This window comes from Pseudophryne corroboree, chromosome 5 (genome assembly GCF_028390025.1).
Source record: "Pseudophryne corroboree isolate aPseCor3 chromosome 5, aPseCor3.hap2, whole genome shotgun sequence".
Lineage (NCBI taxonomy): Eukaryota > Metazoa > Chordata > Amphibia > Anura > Myobatrachidae > Pseudophryne > Pseudophryne corroboree.
Window position 1 is genome coordinate 788,967,196 of NC_086448.1, and position 20,284 is coordinate 788,987,479.

Consider the following 20,284-nt stretch of genomic DNA (forward strand, 5'->3'; position numbering starts at 1 on the left):
AATACCTCACCTGGAAAGTGGTCATGTTGTTGGTCTTAGCTTCTGCAAGGCAGGTTTCGGAATTGGCGGCTTTATCATATAAAAGCCCATACCTGATTTTTCACGTGGATAGGGCAGAGTTGAGGACTCGTCCTCAATTTCTGCCCAAGGTGGTCTTATCTTTTCATATGAACCAACCTATTGTTGTGTCTGTGGCTACACGGGACTTTGAGGATTCCGAGTCCCTGGATGTGGTCAGGGCTTTGAAGATTTATGTGACCAGAACAGCTAGGATCAGGAAGACCGAAGCTCTGTTTGTTCTGTATGAGGCCAACAAGGTTGGCGCTCCTGCTTCAAAGCAGACTATTGCTCGCTGGATCTGTAACACGATTCAGCAGGCGCATTCTTCGGCAGGATTGCCATTGCCTAAATCGGTTAAGGCCCATTCCACTAGGAAGGTGGGCTCTTCTAGGGCGGCTGCCCGAGGGGTCTCGGCACTACAACTGTTACTTGGTCGGGGTCAAACACCTTTGCAAAGTTCTATAAGTTTGATACCCTGGCTGAGGAGGACCTCTTGTTTGCTCAATCGGTGCTGCAGAGTCATCCGCACTCTCCTGCTCATTTGGGAGCTTTGATATAATTCCCATGGTCCTTACGGAGTCCCCAGCATCCTCTAGGACGTTAGAGAAAATAAGATTTTACTTACCTGTAAATCTATTTCTCGCAGTCTGTAGAGGATGCTGGGCGCCCGTCCCAAGTGCGGACTTCTTCTGCAATACTTGTATATAGTTATTGCTTACATAAGGGTTATGTTATAGTTGATTGGGTTTGAACCGAGGCTATGTTATTGTTCATACTGTTAACTGGGTAGTTTATCACAAGTTATACGGTGTGATTGGTATGGCTGGTATGAATATTGCCCTTAGATTTACAAAAATCCTTTCCTCGTACTGTCCATCTCCTCTGGGCACAGTTTCCCTAACTGAGGTCTGGAGGAGGGACATAGAGGGAGGAGCCAGTGCACACCCAGAATCCAAAGCTTTCATAAAGTGCCCTATCTCCTGCAGAGCCCGTCTATTCCCCATGGTCCTTACGGAGTCCCCAGCAACCTCTACGGACTACGAGAAATAGATTTACCGGTAAGTAAAATCTTATTTTCTCTATTGCCTTTTAGAAAATTACAAGACAGCATCTGATTGGCTGCAGTGGGCAACATCACCAATTCTCTTGTTTTAGAGGCTTTAGTAAATTTACCCCTCACTGTTACATAGAAACATAGAATTTGTCGGCAGATAAGAACCACTTGGCCCATCTAGTCTGCCCCTTTTTTTTATTTTATTTTATCTTTTTATCTCTAACCTTATTTGATCCTTATTTCTTTGTAAGGATATCCTTATGTCTATCCCATGCATGTTTAAATTGCTCTACTGTCTTAGCCTCTACCACCTCTCTGTTGGGGTCATGATTCTGGTACACCAGAGGGAGAAGCCTCGTCCTATCGTCAAACCCCCCCCCCCCCCATGTAAATCTGGACAAAGGGCCTGATTCAGGTTGGATCGCAGTAAGCTATTCAACCGGAATAATTGCTAAAAGGATGCGGGCAAATGATTGCTTTAAGTCAAGTTGCAGGCTACAGATGTGTCACTTAGCGTGTTTGCACCATATGGTGACTTACATGCTCCGCCACAGTGAGCTATCCAGATAGTTTCATCCTTTTTCTGAAACTTCTTATTCGCATCGTAGCCACATACAGAATCGCTCACCGGGCACCAGGGGGTTGTGTACGGAATACTGACAGCAGGATACCGACATATCGTGGTATGTGTTTTACCCTACCCCTCATGGGATGCGACCAGAGCCAGGAGTACGCTACCCGGCCAGGTCGCATCACATCCGACGTGCCGCCTCGCAGAACGGATCACCTCTGGCTCCCCGGATCCCTGGGCAGCGATGCGGCGATCTCTGACCGCCGACATCACTTCCAGGATAGCGTCCCAGAATGCCGTGCGGCCGGCATTCTGGAGCGCATGCCCCAGGGAATCGCAGTTCTTGTCTCAGCACAATTTGGCCGATCTCTTCAAGTGCAGAGATCAGCTGCAGCAGGGGGGACTGATCATCATTAGCGCTGCGCTCTGCATGTGGGGTGGGGGGAGGAACCCTCAGTGTGGGGGGGGGGGGGATATCAAGGAAACCAGATAAATGATGGAGGAGGAGGAGGAGGTAAAATAATAGTAAAAAAGAATACATTGGTCATAAGGTGGTGGTTGGGGGGGAGGTTGCAAACAAAGGGGCTTTTTAGAGGGTGTGGGATGGTGGATTTTTTCCCCCCCTCTTACGTCCTAGAGGGTGCTGGGGACTCCGTAAGGACCAAGGGGTATAGGCGGCCTCCGCAGGAGACATGGGCACTATAAAGAACTTTAGAATGGGTGTGCACTGGCTCCTCCCTCTGTGCCCCTCCTCCAGACCTCAGTTAGTTTGATACTGTGCCCAGAGGAGACTGAGTGCATTACAGGGGAGCTCTCCTGAGTTTCTCTGAAAAATAATTTTGTTAGGTTTTTTATTTTCAGGGAGCACTGCTGGCAACAGGCTCCCTGCATCGTAGGACTGAGGGGAGAAAAGCAGACCTACTTAAATGATAGGCTCTGCTTCTTAGGCTACTGGACACCATTAGCTCCAGAGGGAGTCGGAACGCAGGTCTCACCCTCGCCGTTCGTCCCGGAGCCGCGCCGCCGTCCTCCTCGCAGAGCCGGAAGATAGAAGCCGGATGATTATACGAAGAAAGAAGACTTCAAAGGCGGCTGAAGATTTCAGATTTTCTATGAGGTAACGTGCAGTGGTAAAGCTGCGCGCCATTGCTCCCACACACTACACACACTGCAGGCACTGATGGGTGCAGGGCGCAGGGGGGGCGCCCTGGGCAGCAATAAACCTCTAGGACTGGCTCATAGGAATATATAGGCTGCGGAGGCAATATATTTTATAATCCCCCGCCAGTATAAATAAATTTGAGCGGGACCGAAGCTGAGGGGGCAGAGCTTGATCTCACAGCACTAAGCAGCGCCATTTTCTTCCACAGCACACTGCAGAAGCTGGCTCCCCGGACTCTCCCCTGCTAAACTCGGTGACAGAGGGCAAAAAAGAGGGGAGGGGGGCACTTGTAAGACTCAGTGAGTGTATAGATTTATCTATGATTATATAAAAGCGCTGTTTATCTGGGAATTTTGTTTCCAGTGTTATTGGCGCCTGGTGTGTGCTGGCATACTATCTCTCCGTCTCTCCAAAGGGCCTTATTGGGGGAACTGTCTCTCTCTCTCATATATATATATATATATATATATATATATATATATATAGAGAGAGAGAGATAGTGTGTAACGGTTGGTAGACGGCACTCGTGGGACTTCAGCTCAATCATATACTGGAAACCAGGTAAAGCTACGTTTCGATTTAATGAAAATCGTCGTCAGGCATAAAGTACATACATGTGAAAACATACCTTTATAGAAGAAAAAGACACCGTGCTAGCGTGTTGGCCGGGCGGCCGCCGGAAACTGCCATCACGTCATCAGTTCCGTTCCTCCTGGTGATGGACGTGTGACGTGTGAAAAAGTGAGACAGGATAGAACCCGTTACCAAGGTTACCCTGACAACAGAAAACAAAAGCTTGATAGAACCTTAGTTAATTAAAGTTTAGCAGCCTTATATTAGAAAATAGCTGTGCGTAGTTGGTATTTACGCTACAAAAAAGGCTGTAGCAGCGATTACAAATCAGAAACAATATAAATGCTGTAACCAAATAAATGCTGAAACTAAACAAAACAATTAAGGGTCATCAATTCATTTAGTCCATTTACTGCATCCGTTGCCCCTGTGACTCACTGTACATCGGAAAAAACACCTGTCGGTTCCAAAAGAAGTGCCATTAAACTCATATTAGAGGGAAAACAAATAGACCAACCAGTGGCCAAGCACTTTAAGTCGGCCAGACACATGTTGTCCGCCCTGCGATACAAAATGCTTGACCAAATTACAGGGACTAAACGGGGAGGTGACAGAGCAAGAGCCCTGCTCCAGCTAGAGGCACGCTGGATATACCGCTTAAAAACACTGTAGTTCCCCATGGACTAAATAAATTGATGACCCTTAATTGTTTTATTTAGTTTCAGCATTTATTTGGTTACAGCATTTATATTGTTTATGATTTGTAATCGCTGCTACAGCCTTTTTTGTAGCGTAAATACCAACTACGCACAGCTATTCTCTAATATAAGGCTGCTAAACTTTAATTAACTAAGGTTCTATCAAGCTTTTGTTTTCTGTTGTCAGGGTAACCTTGGTAACGGGTTCTATCCTGTCTCACTTTTTCACACGTCACACGTCCATCACCGGGAGGAACGGAACTGATGACGTGATGGCAGTTTCCGGCGGCCGCCCGGCCAACACGCTAGCACGGTGTCTTTTTCTTCTATAATGGTAAGTTTTCACATGTATGTACTTTATGCCTGACGAAGATTTTCATTAAATCGAAACGTAGCTTTACCTGGTTTCCAGTATATGATTGAGCTGAAGTCCCACGAGTGCCGCCTACCAACCGTTACACACTATCTCTGCATATCTGCTTTGGAGGGCACCATACACCTCTTATTTACAAGGAGTGCCGAACACCTTTCTATTTGATTGATTGAGAGAGATATATATATATATATATATAGATATATAATCCCTGTGTGTGTGTGGGGTGTCGGTACGCCTGTGTCGGCATGTCTGAGGCGGAAGGCTCTTCTAGAGAGGAGGTGGAGCAGATGATTGTGGTGTCTCCGTCGCCAACGCCGACACCTGATTGGTTGGACATGTGGGATGTTTTAAATACAAATGTGACCTTGTTACATAAGAGATTGGAAAAAGCAGAGTCCAGGGATAATACAGGGAGTCAATCAATGGCGTTGACTGTGTCACAGGGCCCTTCAGGGTCTCAAAAACGTCCCCTATCCCAAATAGCAGACACTGATACCGACACGGATTCTGACTCCAGTGTCGACTACGATGATGCAAGGCTACACCCAAGGGTGGCCAAAAGTATTCATTATATGATTATTGCAATAAAAGATGTTTTGCATATTATAGATGACCCCTCTGTCCCTGACACGAGGGTACACATGTTTAAGGAAAAGAAACCTGAGGTAACATTTCCCCCATCTCATGAGCTGAACGAGTTATTTGAAAAAGCTTGGGAAACGCCAGACAAAAAACTGCAGATTCCCAAAGAGTTCTTATGGCGTATCCTTTCCCGGCACAGGACAGGGTACGGTGGGAATCCTCGCCCAGGGTGGACAAAGCTTTGACGCGCTTATCCAAAAAGGTGGCGCTACCGTCCCCAGACACGGCAGCTCTTAAAGATCCTGCTGATCGCAGACAGGAAACAACCTTAAAATCAATTTATACACATACTGGTGCGTTACTCAGACCGGCTATAGCATCATCTTGGGCCTGTAGCGCGGTAGCAGCTTGGACAGATACCTTGTCAGCTGATCTTGATACCCTAGATAAGGATACCATTTTGTTGACCTTAGGTCACATCAAGGACGCAGTCTTATATATGAGAGATGCTCAGAGAGACGTAGGACTACTAGGGTCAAGAGCCAACGCGATGGCGGTCTCGGCTAGACAAGCACTGTGGACCCGCCAATGGACGGGTGATGCCGACTCAAAGAGGCATATGGAAGTTTTACCTTACAAGGGTGAGGTTTTATTTGGGGATTTGGGGATCCACAGCTACCGTGGGTAAATCTACCTTTTTGCCTTATGTTCCCCCACAGCAAAAGAAGACTACTCAGTATCAGATGCAGTCCTTTCGGTCGCGTAAGTACAGAAGAGGTCGGGGCTCTTCCTTCCTTGCCAGAGGTAAGGGTAGAGGGAAAAGAGCCTGCTACGGCCAGTTCCCAGGTACAGAAGTCCTCCTCGGCTTCTACTAAATCCACCGCATGTCGCTGGGGCTCCACTGAGGGAGTCCGCGCCGGTGGGGGCACGTCTTCGACTCTTCAGCCACGTCTGGGTTCAGTCGGACGTGGATCCTTGGGTGATCGAAATTGTATCCCAAGGCTACAAGCTGTAATTCGAAGACGTGCCTCCTCGTCGATTCTTCAAATCGGCTTTACCAGCTTCTCCCTCAGAGAGGGAGATAATTTTAGCTGCAATTCAAAAGCTGTGTCAACAGCAAGTGATCATCAAGGTTACCCTAACACAACAGGGGAAAGGGTACTATTCAACCCTATTTGTGGTCCCGAAACCGGATGGCTCGGTCAGACCCATTCTAAATCTAAAATCCCTGAACTTGTTCTTAAAAAGGTTCAAGTTCAAGATGGAATTGCTCAGGGCAGTCGTCTCCAGCTTGGAAGGAGGGGATTTTATGGTGTCATTGGACATAAAGGATGCATACCTTCACGTCCCCATATATCCTCCTCATCAGGCATACCTGAGATTCGCTGTACTGTCATTACCAGTTTCAGACGTTGCCGTTTGGGCTTTCCACGGCCCTGAGGGTGTTCACCAAGGTAATGTCGGAAATGATGGTGCTCCTACGCAGGCAAGGAGTCACAATTATCCCGTACTTGGACGATCTCCTGATAAAAGCGAGATCAAAGGAACAGTTGCAGAAAAGCGTGTCGCTCTCCCTGGGAGTGCTACAGCAACATGGATGGATTCTAAATCTACAAAAGTCGCAGTTGGTCCCAACGACTCGGCTGTCTTTCTTAGGCATGATTCTGGACACAGAACAAAAGAGGGTTTTTCGCCCGAGGAAAAAAGCCCAGGAACTCTCCTCAAATTACGTATCTCCGTACCCGGGTGAAGACCTGGGGGAAGTTACCTGTAACGGTCACGGGAAGGGTTAACATGGTTAAAATGGTTTTCCAGCCCAAACTCCTGTATGTTCTGCAGCACTCTCCCGTTTATATTCCGCAGAAGATTTTTAAACAAATAAATGGGTTGCTTTCCTCCCTGGTGTGGGCTAGCAGGCGGGCACTTCTGAGACTGGATACCCTGACCAGGTCACGGGAACTGGGGGGTCTGGCCCTCCCCAACTTCCATTTTTATTACTTAGCAGCACAGTTGGCACATGTCTGGGAGTGGGTTGGCGACCTCGATGCCCTGGCCTTGCACTCACTGATGATGCGCCATGACTATCCCGGTGGCTCCCCGTTACAGCTACTCCTTTGCGGTAGCGTCAAAATGTCCTCATTGCCACTGATTAAACAATACATCCTAATATGGAAATTGGTGCACTCTGTGATGCGAGGCCACGGTGTTGATCCTGATACCCCACTGGATAATGCTCATGGGCTGCCGGAGCTGTGCCGGCTTCAGGTCCGGGAGGTCTGGGGACACTGGGGAGTGTATTCTTTAGGCCATTTATATAGCGATGGGACCCTTAACTCATTCCAACAACTCCAACAGGCACACAATGTCCCCTCTGGGTTTTTCTTTCGTTTCCTTCAGCTGAGACACGCTTTGGCCGTCCAGTTTCCGAATGGCCCTCCGGTCCTTGTTGATTCCCCGGTCAAATTAATGCTGCAAACATTGGACTCGGGACACTTGGTCTCGAAGATAGATAAATGGTCGTATTATTCAGATGCACCATGGCGACCCTCTGACTTGTCTCCGGGATAGATGGGAGTCGGATATAGGTGTGCTATCCGATGACGCGTGGAACACTGCCTTGGGATCCCATCGGATCTCCACTTCCTCTGTCAGATACCAGCAAATACAACTATATATTCTGCATAGGGTGTATATGACGCCGGTGAGGCTAACACACATTGGGGGATCTCATAGCTCACGATGCCCTAAGTGTGGAGCCATGGGTGCTGACTTTTGGCATCTGCTTTGGGTGTGCCCTGGCGTGTCTCTGTTCTGGAAGGTTGTTATACGCACCATAATTGATACCGGTATTCCCTCTTCTATATGTATGCCTGTGCTGTGTACATTGCTGGTTGTGAACGAGGAGGCTCTAGATCCGTCCAGCAGGCGATATGTCATCAATCTATGTGCCCTGGCTAGGGTCTGCATAGCCCGGCTGTGGCTGGCTGCTGAGGCCCCGGCACCTAAGGCTTGGATATCCCTGGTCAATGAAACTATTGCACACGACAAATTTGTGTTCCTGGCTAGGAAGGTGGAGAAGAAACTATTCACAATATGGGGCAGGTGGTTGGAATCTAGATATTTTCGGGATAGATAATGTTTAGACTTGTACCCCCTTTCTTTTTTCTTTTAGTCTGGGATGTTTTGGGGGTGGGTGCCCTCGCGGCCGGCGTTGCTACGCTATGTTTCAATATACTGCGCTTGCTGTGCTATGCTTCTGCTACTATGGATAGTGATGTGTTTGGGTATGCCACGCCCAGACGCCGACGAGCTGCGACTGTGTGTTTTATGCAATATGTTATCCATTGGTTGTTCCATGTGCCTTGTGAATGTACAGCTGTTTCTGTGTAATCTGGGTATGTTTGTACTCTTAGGTTTGTTTTGTATGTAAGTTGTTAATGCAAAATCAAAACTCAAATAAAAATTATTGAATTTAAAAAAAAAAGCCCAGGAACTCCAGAACATGGTAAGAGACTTGTTGAAACCGAAAAGAGTGTCAGTCCATCAGTGCAATCGAGTACTGGGGAAAATGGTGGCGACCTACGACGCCATCCCCTTCGGCAGGTTTCATGCGAGGACTTTTCAGTGGGACCTTCTGGACAAGTGGTCCGGGTCACACCTTCAAATACATCAGAAAATAACTGTTCCCCAGGGCCAGGGTGTCTCTCCTGTGGTGGCTCCAGAGTGCTCACCTTCTAGAGGGTCGCAGGTTCGGCATTCAGGACTGGGTTCTGATGACCGCGGACGCGAGCCTCCGAGGTTGGGGAGCAGTTACACAAGGAAGGAATTTTCAGGGACTGTGGTCAAGCCAGGAGGCTTGTCTGCACATCAACATACTGGAATTGAGGGCCATTTACAATGGCCTACGACAAGCGGAGAATATTCTTTGCGACCTACCGGTTCTGATTCAATCAGACAACGACACAGCCGTGGCTCATGTAAACCGCCAAGGTGGGACAAGGAGCAGAGTGGCAATGGCGGAAGCCACGAGGATTCTGCGCTGGGCAGAAAATCACGTAAGCGCTCTGTCAGCGGTATTCATTCCGGGAGTGGACAACTGGGAAGCGGACTTCCTCAGCAGAAACGATCTCCATCCAGGAGAGTGGGGACTTAGTCAAGAAGTTTTTGCAGAGATAACAAGTCTTTGGGGACTTCCTCAAATAGACATGATGGCGTCACGCCTCGACAGGAAGCTTCGGAGGTATTGTGCCAGGTCAAGGGACCCTCAGGCAGTAGCGGTGGACGCTCTCGTGACACCATGGGTGTTTCAGTCAGTTTATGTGTTCCCTCCTCTTCCTCTCATCTCAAAGATACTGAGAATCATAAGGCGAAGAAGAGTGCAGACAATATTCATTGTTCCAGATTGGCCTCGAAGGGCCTGGTATTCAGATCTTCAGGAGCTGCTCACAGAAGATCCATGGCCTCTTCCTCTCAGGGAGGACCTGTTACAGCAGGGCCCTGCGTGTTCCAAGACTTACCGCGGTTACATTTGACGGCATGGCGGTTGAACGCCAAATCCTAGCTGGGAAGGGTATTCCGGAAGAAGTCATCCTTACTCTGATAAAAGCTAGGAAGGAGGTGACGGCGAAACATTATCACCGTATCTGTAGGAACTTTGTTTCTTGGTGTGAAGCCAAGAATGCTCCTACGGAAGACTTCCACTTGGGCCAGTTTCTCCATTTTCTACAGACTGGAGTGGATATGGGCCTACAGTTGGACTCCATTAAGGTACATATTTCGTCCCTTTCTATATTCTTTCAGAAAGAATTGGCTTCTCTCCTTGAAGTCCAGACTTTTGTAAAGGGAGTGCTGCACATTCAGCCTCCTTTTGTGCCCCCAGTGGCACCATGGTACCTTAACGTGGTGTTACAATTCCTAAAATCTCACTGGTTTGAGCCTCTTCAAACTGTTGAGTTAAAATTTCTCACTTGGAAGGTGGTCATGTTGTTGGCCTTGGCATCTGCAAGGCGGGTGTCCGAATTGGCGCCCTTGTCTCATAAGAGCCCCTATCTCATTTTCCATGTGGATAGAGCAGAGTTGAGGACTCGTCCTCATTTTGCCTAAGGTGGTGTCATCGTTTCATATGAACCAACCAATTGTGGTGCTTGTGGCTACTGGAGATTTGGAGGATTCCAAATCCCTTGATGTAGTCAGGACCTTAAAAATTTACGTAGCCAGGACGGCTCGAATTAGGAAAACAGAAGCTCTGTTTGTCCTGTATGCAGCCAACAAGGTTGGCGCTCTTGCTTCTAAGCAGACTATTGCTTGCTGTATCTGTAACATGATTCAGCAGGCTCATTCTACGGCTGGATTACCGTTACCAAATTCGGTAAAGGCCCATTCCACTAGGAGGGTGGGCTCTTCTTGGGCGGCTGCCCGAGGAGTCTCGGCTTTACAGCTTTGCCGAGCAGCTACTTGGCCGGGTTCAAACACTTTTGCTAAATTCTACAAGTTTGATACCCTGGCTGATGAGGACCTCATGTTTGCTCAATCGGTGCTGCAGAGTCATCCGCACTCTCCCGCCCGGTTTGGAGCTTTGGTATAATCCCCAGGGTCCTTACGGAGTCCCCAGCATCCTCTAGGACGTAAGAGAAAAAAGGACTTTAAACCTACCGGTAAATCTTTTTCTCCTAGTCCGTAGAGCAGGGGTGGGGAACCTCTTTTCTACCGAGGGTCATTTGGATAGTTATAAAATCCTTCGGGGACTATACAAAAATTCTCAACTTAAAAAATTACCCTGCCCCCCAGCAGGTCTGCCCCGTAGAGGTACTGTGTGTGCGCGCCGGAGGCGCGCGCCCAAAAAAGGGTGTGGGCAGTTAAAATGGGACGTGATACACATATGCCCCCAATAGTGCAGTGCCAGATCCACAATTGCCCCCACAGTGCCAGGTATACAAATGCACCCACAGTGCCAGGTATACAGATGCCCCCACAGTGCCAGGTATACAGATGCCCCCACAGTGCCAGTTATACAAATGCCCCCACAGTGCCAGGTATACAGATGCCCCACACAGTGCCAGGTATACAAATGCCCCCACAGTGCCAGGTATACAGATGCCCCTCACAGTGCCAGGTATACAAATGACCCTCACAGTGCCAGGTATACAGATGCCCCTCACAGTGCCAGGTATACAGATGCCCCCACAGTGCCAGGTATACAGATGACCCCACAGTGCCAGGTATACAGATGACCCCACAGTGCCAGGTATACAGATGACCCCACAGTGCCAGGTATACAGATGCCCCTCACAGTGCCAGGTATACAAATGCCCCCCACAGTGCTACTTACCGCTCCTTTCGGCGGGACACGGAGGAGAGCGCGGCTATGTTGGGCAGCGGCGTGTAGGACTTGAAACCAGCCGCCGGTTCAAGAGCCAATCAGAGCTCGCGGACCGGCAGCCGCGGCTCCTGATTGGCTGCCGGTCCGCGAGTTCTGATTGGCTCTCGAACCGGCGGCTGGTTTCAAGTTCTACACGCCGCCGCCGCGCTCTCCTCCCTGTCCTGACACTGACAGCTGAGACACGCTGCCGCCGGACTGAGCGGCGGCGTGTCTCACTGGGAGAAGCGGGTGGGCGGAGCAAACGGCTTTGCGGGCCTTATACGGCCCGCGGGCCGGAGGTTCCCCACCCCTGCCGTAGAGGATGCTGGGCGCCCGTCCCAGTGCGGACATATTTCTGCATGACTTGTATATAGTTCTTGCTTACATAAGGGTTATGTTACAGTTAAGATCAGTCGCTGACTTATACTGTTTGTTCATACTGTTAACTGGTTGCGTATATTCCAGGTCATACGGTGTGGATGGTGTGGGCTGGTATGAATCTTGCCCTTAGGTTACCAAAATCCTTTCCTCGTACTGTCCGTCTCCTCTGGGCACAGTTTCTCTAACTGAGGTCTGGAGGAGGGGCATAGAGGGAGGAGCCAGTGCACACCCATTCTAAAGTTCTTTATAGTGCCCATGTCTCCTGCGGAGCCCGTCTATACCCCATGGTTCTTACGGAGTCCCCAGCATCCTCTACGGACTAGGAGAAAAAGATTTACCAGTAGGTTTAAAATCTTATTTTTTGCTACTATGGGGTTGTAGGGGAATACTATTGTTAGTTCAAAACCACTGGAGGATCGATTTATAATATGGGTGAGAAGTTATTTTAAAATGGGGGCCTATGGACACGTGGGGGATATATTTTTTTTTAAACTTTAATTTGTAATAAAAACCCTCCGGCAATTTCTGAGCTTTTTTGTGGGGGAAAAATCGTCAGTTAAGGAGTTAAAGAGAAAGTAAACCACTGTTTTCAATGTATTTATATCCCCGTCTGTGTATTACTAAATAAGCCACATTAAATAACTGGAGTGTATGTGGTAAACTGAATAAGCCCACCAAGCTCTCTCTCCATCTCCTGCAACACGTTGCCCCGTTTGTAGGGAGGAGCTTCCCTGCCATCAGACATATAAGGGGGAATCCAGTTGCGGGCGAAGTTCTCGCCCCCACAAGTTAGTGAGGTAACAAGCGCACTTTACGCAGCTTGGACTTGCCCCCATATGACTGCCTACTAAAATGTGCAAATTCGGAGTGAGAGCAGGGCGCAAGATGCGGTGCCATTGCCGGCATCTCCACGCCGTTCCAACGGCAAGTCACGCCTTTCACCCGCAATTAGATTCCCCCCATAGAGTATTGCTTTGTACAGATGCTCAGTGTGGGTTTGGTGATGTCCCCGTGTCACACTCTGTAACTGTATTGTGCGACTTACATTTGCTTCGTGTCAGGCAGGCCAAGCTTTCCTGATGTACTTGTGTTGTGGATCAGCTGACATGAACAAACAAGACGACGTCCATGCATCAGCTCTACAGCACAAGTGCATCAGGAAACCCTGCCCTGCAGGACAGGCAGCAATGGTAAGTCGCACAATAAAATTCCAGAGTGAGGCACCCAGTAACTCGGTCTGAACTTTTTGACTTGTATCATAATTAACAAGATCAGTTTCAGAATTTGGGGGCCTAGTGGTCCTTTAAGTACAGGTGGCTAGAGAGTAATTCTATAAGGCTACTTTCTGCTGTTCTAGAGTGCAGTATATTAATAACGGTTTCATTTGGTGTTTTAAACCCCAGGGTTTCTGACAAACAGTTTAGGCTCTACATCTTGAAAATAAATTAATATTTTATTAAAACCTGTAATTGTACCTTCCTGTATATTAAATCTGCGATTTCCTCCTGCGGAAAACTGTCTTCGGTTACATGGTGGGTTTCTGTTTGCAGTAAATGTCTTGTTTTACAGAGTTGGTTGGATAGCGGACATTGTTGTGGTCGTGGCTCCGGAGAGTGTCAGCCTGATGAAGGACATCATCCACAAATATGGACATCAGCGGGTGACGCTGGTGGAAGGAGCAGAGACGCGTCACCGATCCATTCTCAATGGACTACGAGTGTTTGTAGAAGACCACTCCCTGGGCCCCGCAGTTCAGAAGCCAGAGGTGGTGATCATTCATGATGCCGTCCGACCATTTGTGGAAGAAGATACTTTGCTCCAAGTCACAAGATCTGCCAGACAGCACGGAGTAAGTTCCTGCCGCTTCCTATGTTTTATAGTACTTTAAAGGGAAATAGAAGCCGCAATGTATAATATATATTAATGGTTGTGTGTTACTGAGCTGAATAATGTACAGTACGTTAAATAACTGTTTTTTGTATCGGAATTAAATAATGTCCCATGGGTGCCGCAAGCATTGCACGATAAATAGGCCCCAAAATCATTAACCACCTGTGATAAATGGTCAACGCAGGCACGGACAAACTCTCTCCTTTCAGCTTGCTGTGGAACTACAAATCCCAGCATGCTGGCTGGCAGCAGTGGCAGGGTATGCTGGGACCTGTAGTTCGGCAACAGCTGTTAGTAGACCGGGGTGAGGAACGTGAATAAGGAAGCAACGAAGGTTTGGGACTCCGTGGTGCATACAATCATTTACCTTTGTTCACATGGCAAAACATATTGTTCCCGGGATTATCCGGATTGTCAAGGGTATGGCTCTGTATGTGGGCACTCATTGTCCTTTATCAGTCAGCTGTGCCGTCAACTTTCCATTCCAGACATAACCGCAGGAGGAGTTGTTGTGATTCCTGGTTGTGTTAGACAAAGCCATTCAGACGGCTTTCAGCGCTGGTTATTTACTTGGGAGAATGCGGGTTTGCGCAAGTGTCATCATAGCAGGGCCTGTATTATTTCTGCATTTCCTCTTCCAATTACCCTTGTATAAATTGTGTCTGCCGGAAGATAATACTTTAGAAAGAATGTCTTGGGGCTTGCAGCACTCTTGACACGCTGGTGTTTCAGCTGGCCTACCAGGAGCTGTCTCATTAAAGGGCGCTTACGATGGATGTAGGGTCACAGAGTTGGTACTAAATTGACAAGCATTATAAGAGGCAGCTTCATTTTTTATACCAGTATTCATGACCGTGGGGGTGATTCAGACCTGATCGTTGCTGTGCGTTTTCGCACAGCGGGCGATCATGTCATAACTGCGCATGCGTATGCACCGCAATGCGCACGTGCGTCGGACAACAACAATGGGAATCGCCGGCCAGCGACGGGATGGTGCGAACAAAATCCGTTCGCACGGGCATTCGCAAGGCGATTGACAGGAGGCGGCCGTTTGTGGGTGGCAACTGAGCGTTTATAGGGTGTGTCTGGATAAACGCAGGCGTGCCCAAGCGTTTTCAGCCTGACGTCAGCTCCGGCCCCGATCAGCCTGTTCTCATGGCACTGCAGGAGTAAGTCCTGGGCTGCGCAGAGACTGCACACAGTGAATTTTCTCAGCTCGGCGTACACATGGGATCACACACTTGCACGGCGACTTTACACTCCCCCTGGAGGCGACGACTATCTGAACGCCGGACAGCCCAGCGATCAGATCTGACTTACCCCCTGTATTTGATATGTTGTTGTGTGTTTTATACATGTGCTGTATGTGTTCTCATACAACTATTGTTTTTGCTCTATAATGCGCAAAAATGCCTGCCGTGACTTAGACGCTCTGTAATGGGCAGCGAGTCCCATGCTTACGTACTTATTTCTGAATTTTGCATCTTAATTCACTAGTTATGTACTTAATATTTGTACTTTAGTCACAAAGGATTTGGCATAAAGAGGTAGATTAAGAAGCATATTTTAAGAAAAAGTTGCATGGCGCAGCTAAGTGGCAAAGTCCGTGGCACGCCGAATGGGAATATTTGGCGCGATTTGAGGATAGGTGCATGTGGACACATCTGCATTTGAGAGAGGTTCTCTCCTTGGTGTATTTAGGTGTGTAGTATGGTATGCCTGCGACCGGGCTCCCGGCGACCAGCATACCGGCGCCGGGAGCCTGACCGCCGGGAGCTTGACCGCCGGCTATTTACGCTGGTGAGCGTAAATGAGCCCCTTGCGCCACGCTATTTTATTCTCCCTCCAGGGGGGTCATGGACCCCCACGAGGGAGAAAAAGTGTAGGTATGCTGGCTGTCGGGATTCCGGCTCCGGTATACTGTGCGCCGGGATCCAGATAGTCGGCATACTGAAGACCCTCCCGTATATAGGGCCGTGAGGGGGACGGGATACAATGCTGTTTCAACGGCAACGCACCCACGTGATGTGCTGGGCCGAGTTAATTGGATTGACCCCTTATTGTTAACCCACTCATCTAGGAGAATGGACCTAGCACCTCTGATATTGGTGGGGGGGGGGACTTGGTTTCACTTTCCCTGGCACCCTAGTAATTAGCTAAATGTGGCTCAGAGGCTTGCAGAGTAAGAGAGAATGCTTGTTCTTCGGTTACTTTGTGGCTGATTGTTCATAATGAATGGATGCACAATGGGGTGTGGTCGTATCTTCCCGAGGGTGGGGGTCTTGTGCTGGTAATTGGGTTGGGGGTGATCCGATTACAGTTTTTCATTTTGTTGGGCTGCACCCATTAGGGAACATCAGTGCCGTTGCTAAGATCACCACCTTTTGTACCTTCATGCAAAGTGGTTATTTCATGGAGCGGGAATGGCAGTGTAGAGAGGTGATATAACATGCCGGGCCTTCTATTACACTTGTCTCAGGCCTTAACTAAAATATGACATGGCCTAAAGGTGCCCACACATGGTAAGAATTTTTTAAATGATGTGGGCATTTCCGACTGATCGGACCAACACATCATTTAAAAATGGTCCGTGTGTGGGCACGTCAAGGATGTGCGCCCCCTCGATTGTCGTTCGTCACCTCTTGAACATGCAGAAGGATCTGAGGAGGTGGCGATTGAAGCATGGCCCCGCACTGGAGTGACCAGATTGTGCGTACACACTGGAGCGATGTTAGTGAAGGACGGAATGATCATGTTCCGTCCTTCATTAGTATACTACAGGATGCTAGCGATATGAGGTTTTACTGTATGTGCAGCACATAAAACCTGACGACGACGCAGGAGCACATATCGTCCACACACACTGCCCGGTATGTCATTTCAGGCAGCTATCGTTCCAGTGTGTACTCAGCTTAACAGTTACTGGATGATTTCCCAGGGTGCCTTGTGTTTGTATTTAAAAAAAAAAAAACCCAAACCAAACTCCGCCATGACGTTCCCCTATGTCACCTCCGGTGCCCTGGAGAGGGCATAACAAAGTGCATGGGCTATATACAGATGTGTTAAGCCAGCTTCAGATTCAAAGTTATGCTTGTCCCTGGGCAGCGTCCTCCTACATCACAGCACCCCTGCCCGTCGAGTGCAGGGGGGGCTGTAGGAGGAGGGGCAAGCATGAGGGTTTTGAGGCAGGCACATATACATATTTTTGTATCTGTTGCCCTTGGATATAACAGAGAGCTGTTCCCTGCATACTCACATCCACTGTTTAAGAGAGTAGTATCATACCCAAAGCAGCACAAATAAACGCTGATCATAAAAAGACGAGGCTGAAAAGCTTAGATTAAAAGCCAGAAATAATACTAAAAAAACTATGGGGCAGATGTACTAAGCCTGGAGAAGTGATAAAGCAGTGATAAGTGGAAGGTGATAACGCACGAGCCAATCATTACAGGTTTGAAAAATGACAGGAGCTGATTGGCTGGTGCGTTATCACCTTGCACTTATCACTGCTTTACTTCTCCAGGCGTAATACATCTGCCCCTATGTATTTAGCAAAACTTGTAAAAGACCAAAGTACAAACTAGTAAAATAACATTGTTACCCCCGTTGGTGCGGCTCAACAGATCTTCAGTAAAAAGATAGAAAGGTCAATATGCAGAAGGTCGACAGGGTCATAAGGTCGACATGGATAAAGGTAGACAGTAGAAAAGGGCGACAGGGTCAAATGGTCAACATGAAAATGGTCAACACAAAAAAACCGACACAAGGTTTTTGTGTTTTTTTTGTATCATTTTGTATGTTTCACAATATCTGAGTCACATTAATGGAAACGTATGCCCTCACGGGCTTGCTACGCCCTCGCTCCGCTACTGATGCGCCCGGCATTGGTTTCTAATCCCAATCGTAGCCCATGTGGATGGTAAATTATGGAAAAGTTGAATAAAATAAAACAAACTTTGCGTCAACCATTGTCAAGTTAAACTTAAGCACTGTCTCCCTTTTACCTGTCGACCTTTGCATGTCGACCATTTGGGGTCGACTTATTGACTGTTTATCTTTTTACTGTAGATCTATCATCCGGATACCACCCCCACTACCCCTGGTGTAGCAAACTCTAACCTCCAATTGCTACCTAGGTGTTACTTGGGTCCATAACCCATTTCATCTCTGTTTTCGCCTCCAAAAACTCACCTGTCCATATTATTGAGATGTGTTATAATTGGAGTTGGGGGTTGGTGCTCTGGGAGTGTTGCCAGAAATGACAGAATATCTGACACGGAACTGTCAGACTGAGGTCAGACCCTCTGAGTGTGCTACACATAAGAATAACCTATGACCACATGTAATATAGATATACATTCCCCTGCGCTAAGCAGTATTAAGCAGAAACGTTTTTGAAGTGAGATTTAGATTGTTTCACGATACACTTAGAATCAGCCTAACGAACCGAAACGGTTTCTTTAATTAACTTTGCTGCCGTGTATTGTAACCATGATTTCCAAGACAGTGACATTGAGCCCTGCTAAACATGTCCAGACATGAAGGAGTAGACGCTGCTGACACCACAATTGTGTAGATGTCATTTTACAACAATTTGGCTTCGGCTGGACACAGCGGGATCCGTGCAGTAAGCTGTTATGTGGTTATTCTGGTCAGGTACATGACGCTTCCGTTACACAAATAACAACCGGACATTTTTGTATTTCCTCTAACTAGTCTGTGTTTTCATGGAAAGAGATTACAACCCTAAGACAAGGGTAAGGCTACAGAATAAGGCTTCTATTATGTGTTATTAAAGGGTCAATAATACTAATCCAATGCTATAATAGCAGTGCAGTACATACGGCAGCCTTCAGGTTATATTCACGGAACAAGCCACCGCTTCTCAGTGGGTTTGGAGAGAGATAACGTACCAAACAATAGCTGCCATGTTACAGGCTGTGTTTGAAAAATGCCAGTTATAAGCCGATTGGCTGGTAATTTTTCTCTCTCCACTCTCCAAGGTTTGATACCTCTCCCCCTGAGTGTAAAGCCCAGTGTGCTTTACACTTAATGTTAGTATTGCTTTATAGTTTCACCTTAAACCCGCTGAGTAATGCTTTGGGAATATAGCCGTTCCTATTTCTTTGTGGGTAGCCGTCAATCCCCCCAAAAATAATGGGCCAAATGTAATAGAGTGAGAGTGTCAAAAAGTAAGAGATTTGGTAAGGTTTTTCATTTTTTTTTTTTTTTTAAAGCGCCAATCATTTACACAGATAGACCAACCTGGTTTTGCAGTGTAAATGATTGCCACTTTAATAAAAAAAAAAAAAAACTGAAAAACCTTACCAAATGTCTCACTTTTTGAAACTCTCACTTTATTACATTTGGCCCAATGTGTTTTCAAAGTCAGGTCTTTTGAGGTAGGTGGATGCCGCAGTTCCTGGCCCAATATGTTTTCAAAGTCAGGTCTTTTGAGGTAGGTGGATGCCACAGTTCAGGCAGATGTGGAACCTCCAGATGCACTGAGGGCGATGCGGAGTTGAACGCAAGTCTCCGGCTGGGAAAGGGTGACCTTAGGGAAATATCCCACCTAGGTGGTAGTGCAGCTTTAAGAGGAACCGGCTGCCACCACGCACCCAGTGCAACGCCATAATGTAGTGGTGGCAGACAATTATTTGTTGGCACGGAAACCGATTTTATGAGAGCGCCCTCGTCCTTCTCTGATGTCCTTAGCACAGAGCTGGACAGAAGCCTTCTGCTCGGTACCCAGGTGTTCTAAAATAAGTCACTAACACCTAGACCTCAAGCTGGGCTCAATGATTGGGCACAGATAAGAAGAAATGATTTACACCTGTACGCTGAGGCATCACAAGCTGCAGCGCTGGCTGGCATCAGTACCCTTTACATCTGATATATGCCATGCATACGTCACTTATAATTACAAGCCTACTTTGAAGTGCTTGTGAAAAATGCAGTCGCTACTAAGCATGGGTAACACTTCAAAATCATCTCCAGCTCAGCAGAAGCAAACCTTCCGACTCCTAATATGTGCCAAGGAAGTGCCAATCAGCGTTAGCGGTGCATTAGCCAATCAGAAATGGCTACTCTCATCATCATTTGGTATTTGTATGCAGCTGCAGATAATACGGGATCCAGTTAGCATATCGGCGCTCGGCAAGCCAGGTTTTGGAATCCCGACACGGGTCGGGATCCTGACATCACTCGCAATGTCAGCGCTGGTATTCCAACTGCCAGCGTCCCGATAGTAAGTATGCCGGAGACGGATAGGGTTAGGCCAGAGGTTCTTAAACTCGGTCCTCAGGACCCCACACGGTGCATGTTTTGCAGGTCTCCTCACAGAATCACAAGTGAAATAATTAGCTCCACCTGTGGACCTTTTAAAATGTGTCAGTGAGTAATTAATACACCTGTGCACCTGCTGGGTTACCTGCAAAACATGCACTGTGTGTGCCCCCGGGGACCGAGTTTGAGAACCTCTGGGTTAGGCTGTGGGTGTGTGAGTAGGTTTGGGCACTAGAGGAAGGGTTAGGGTCAGGCTGAGCACTGGGAGGGTTAGGGTTAGTGGAGTAGAGGGGT

The 20,284-nt window shown here is 47.8% G+C and overlaps 1 protein-coding gene across 3 annotated transcripts in view; it reads left to right on the plus strand.

The window, feature by feature from the left end:
• CRPPA (CDP-L-ribitol pyrophosphorylase A) overlaps nucleotides 1-20,284 on the plus strand; it is a 535,384-nt gene that overhangs the window by 18,902 nt on the left and 496,198 nt on the right. For 2 of the 3 annotated variants that reach the window (XM_063924417.1, XM_063924416.1), the window contains exon 2: nucleotides 13,385-13,664. In XM_063924417.1, coding sequence (XP_063780487.1) covers nucleotides 13,385-13,664 — 280 coding nt within the window. Of the gene's footprint in view, nucleotides 1-4,346; nucleotides 4,453-13,384; nucleotides 13,665-20,284 lie in introns of those variants that run through there. The other variant, XM_063924419.1, reaches the window with a different exon arrangement.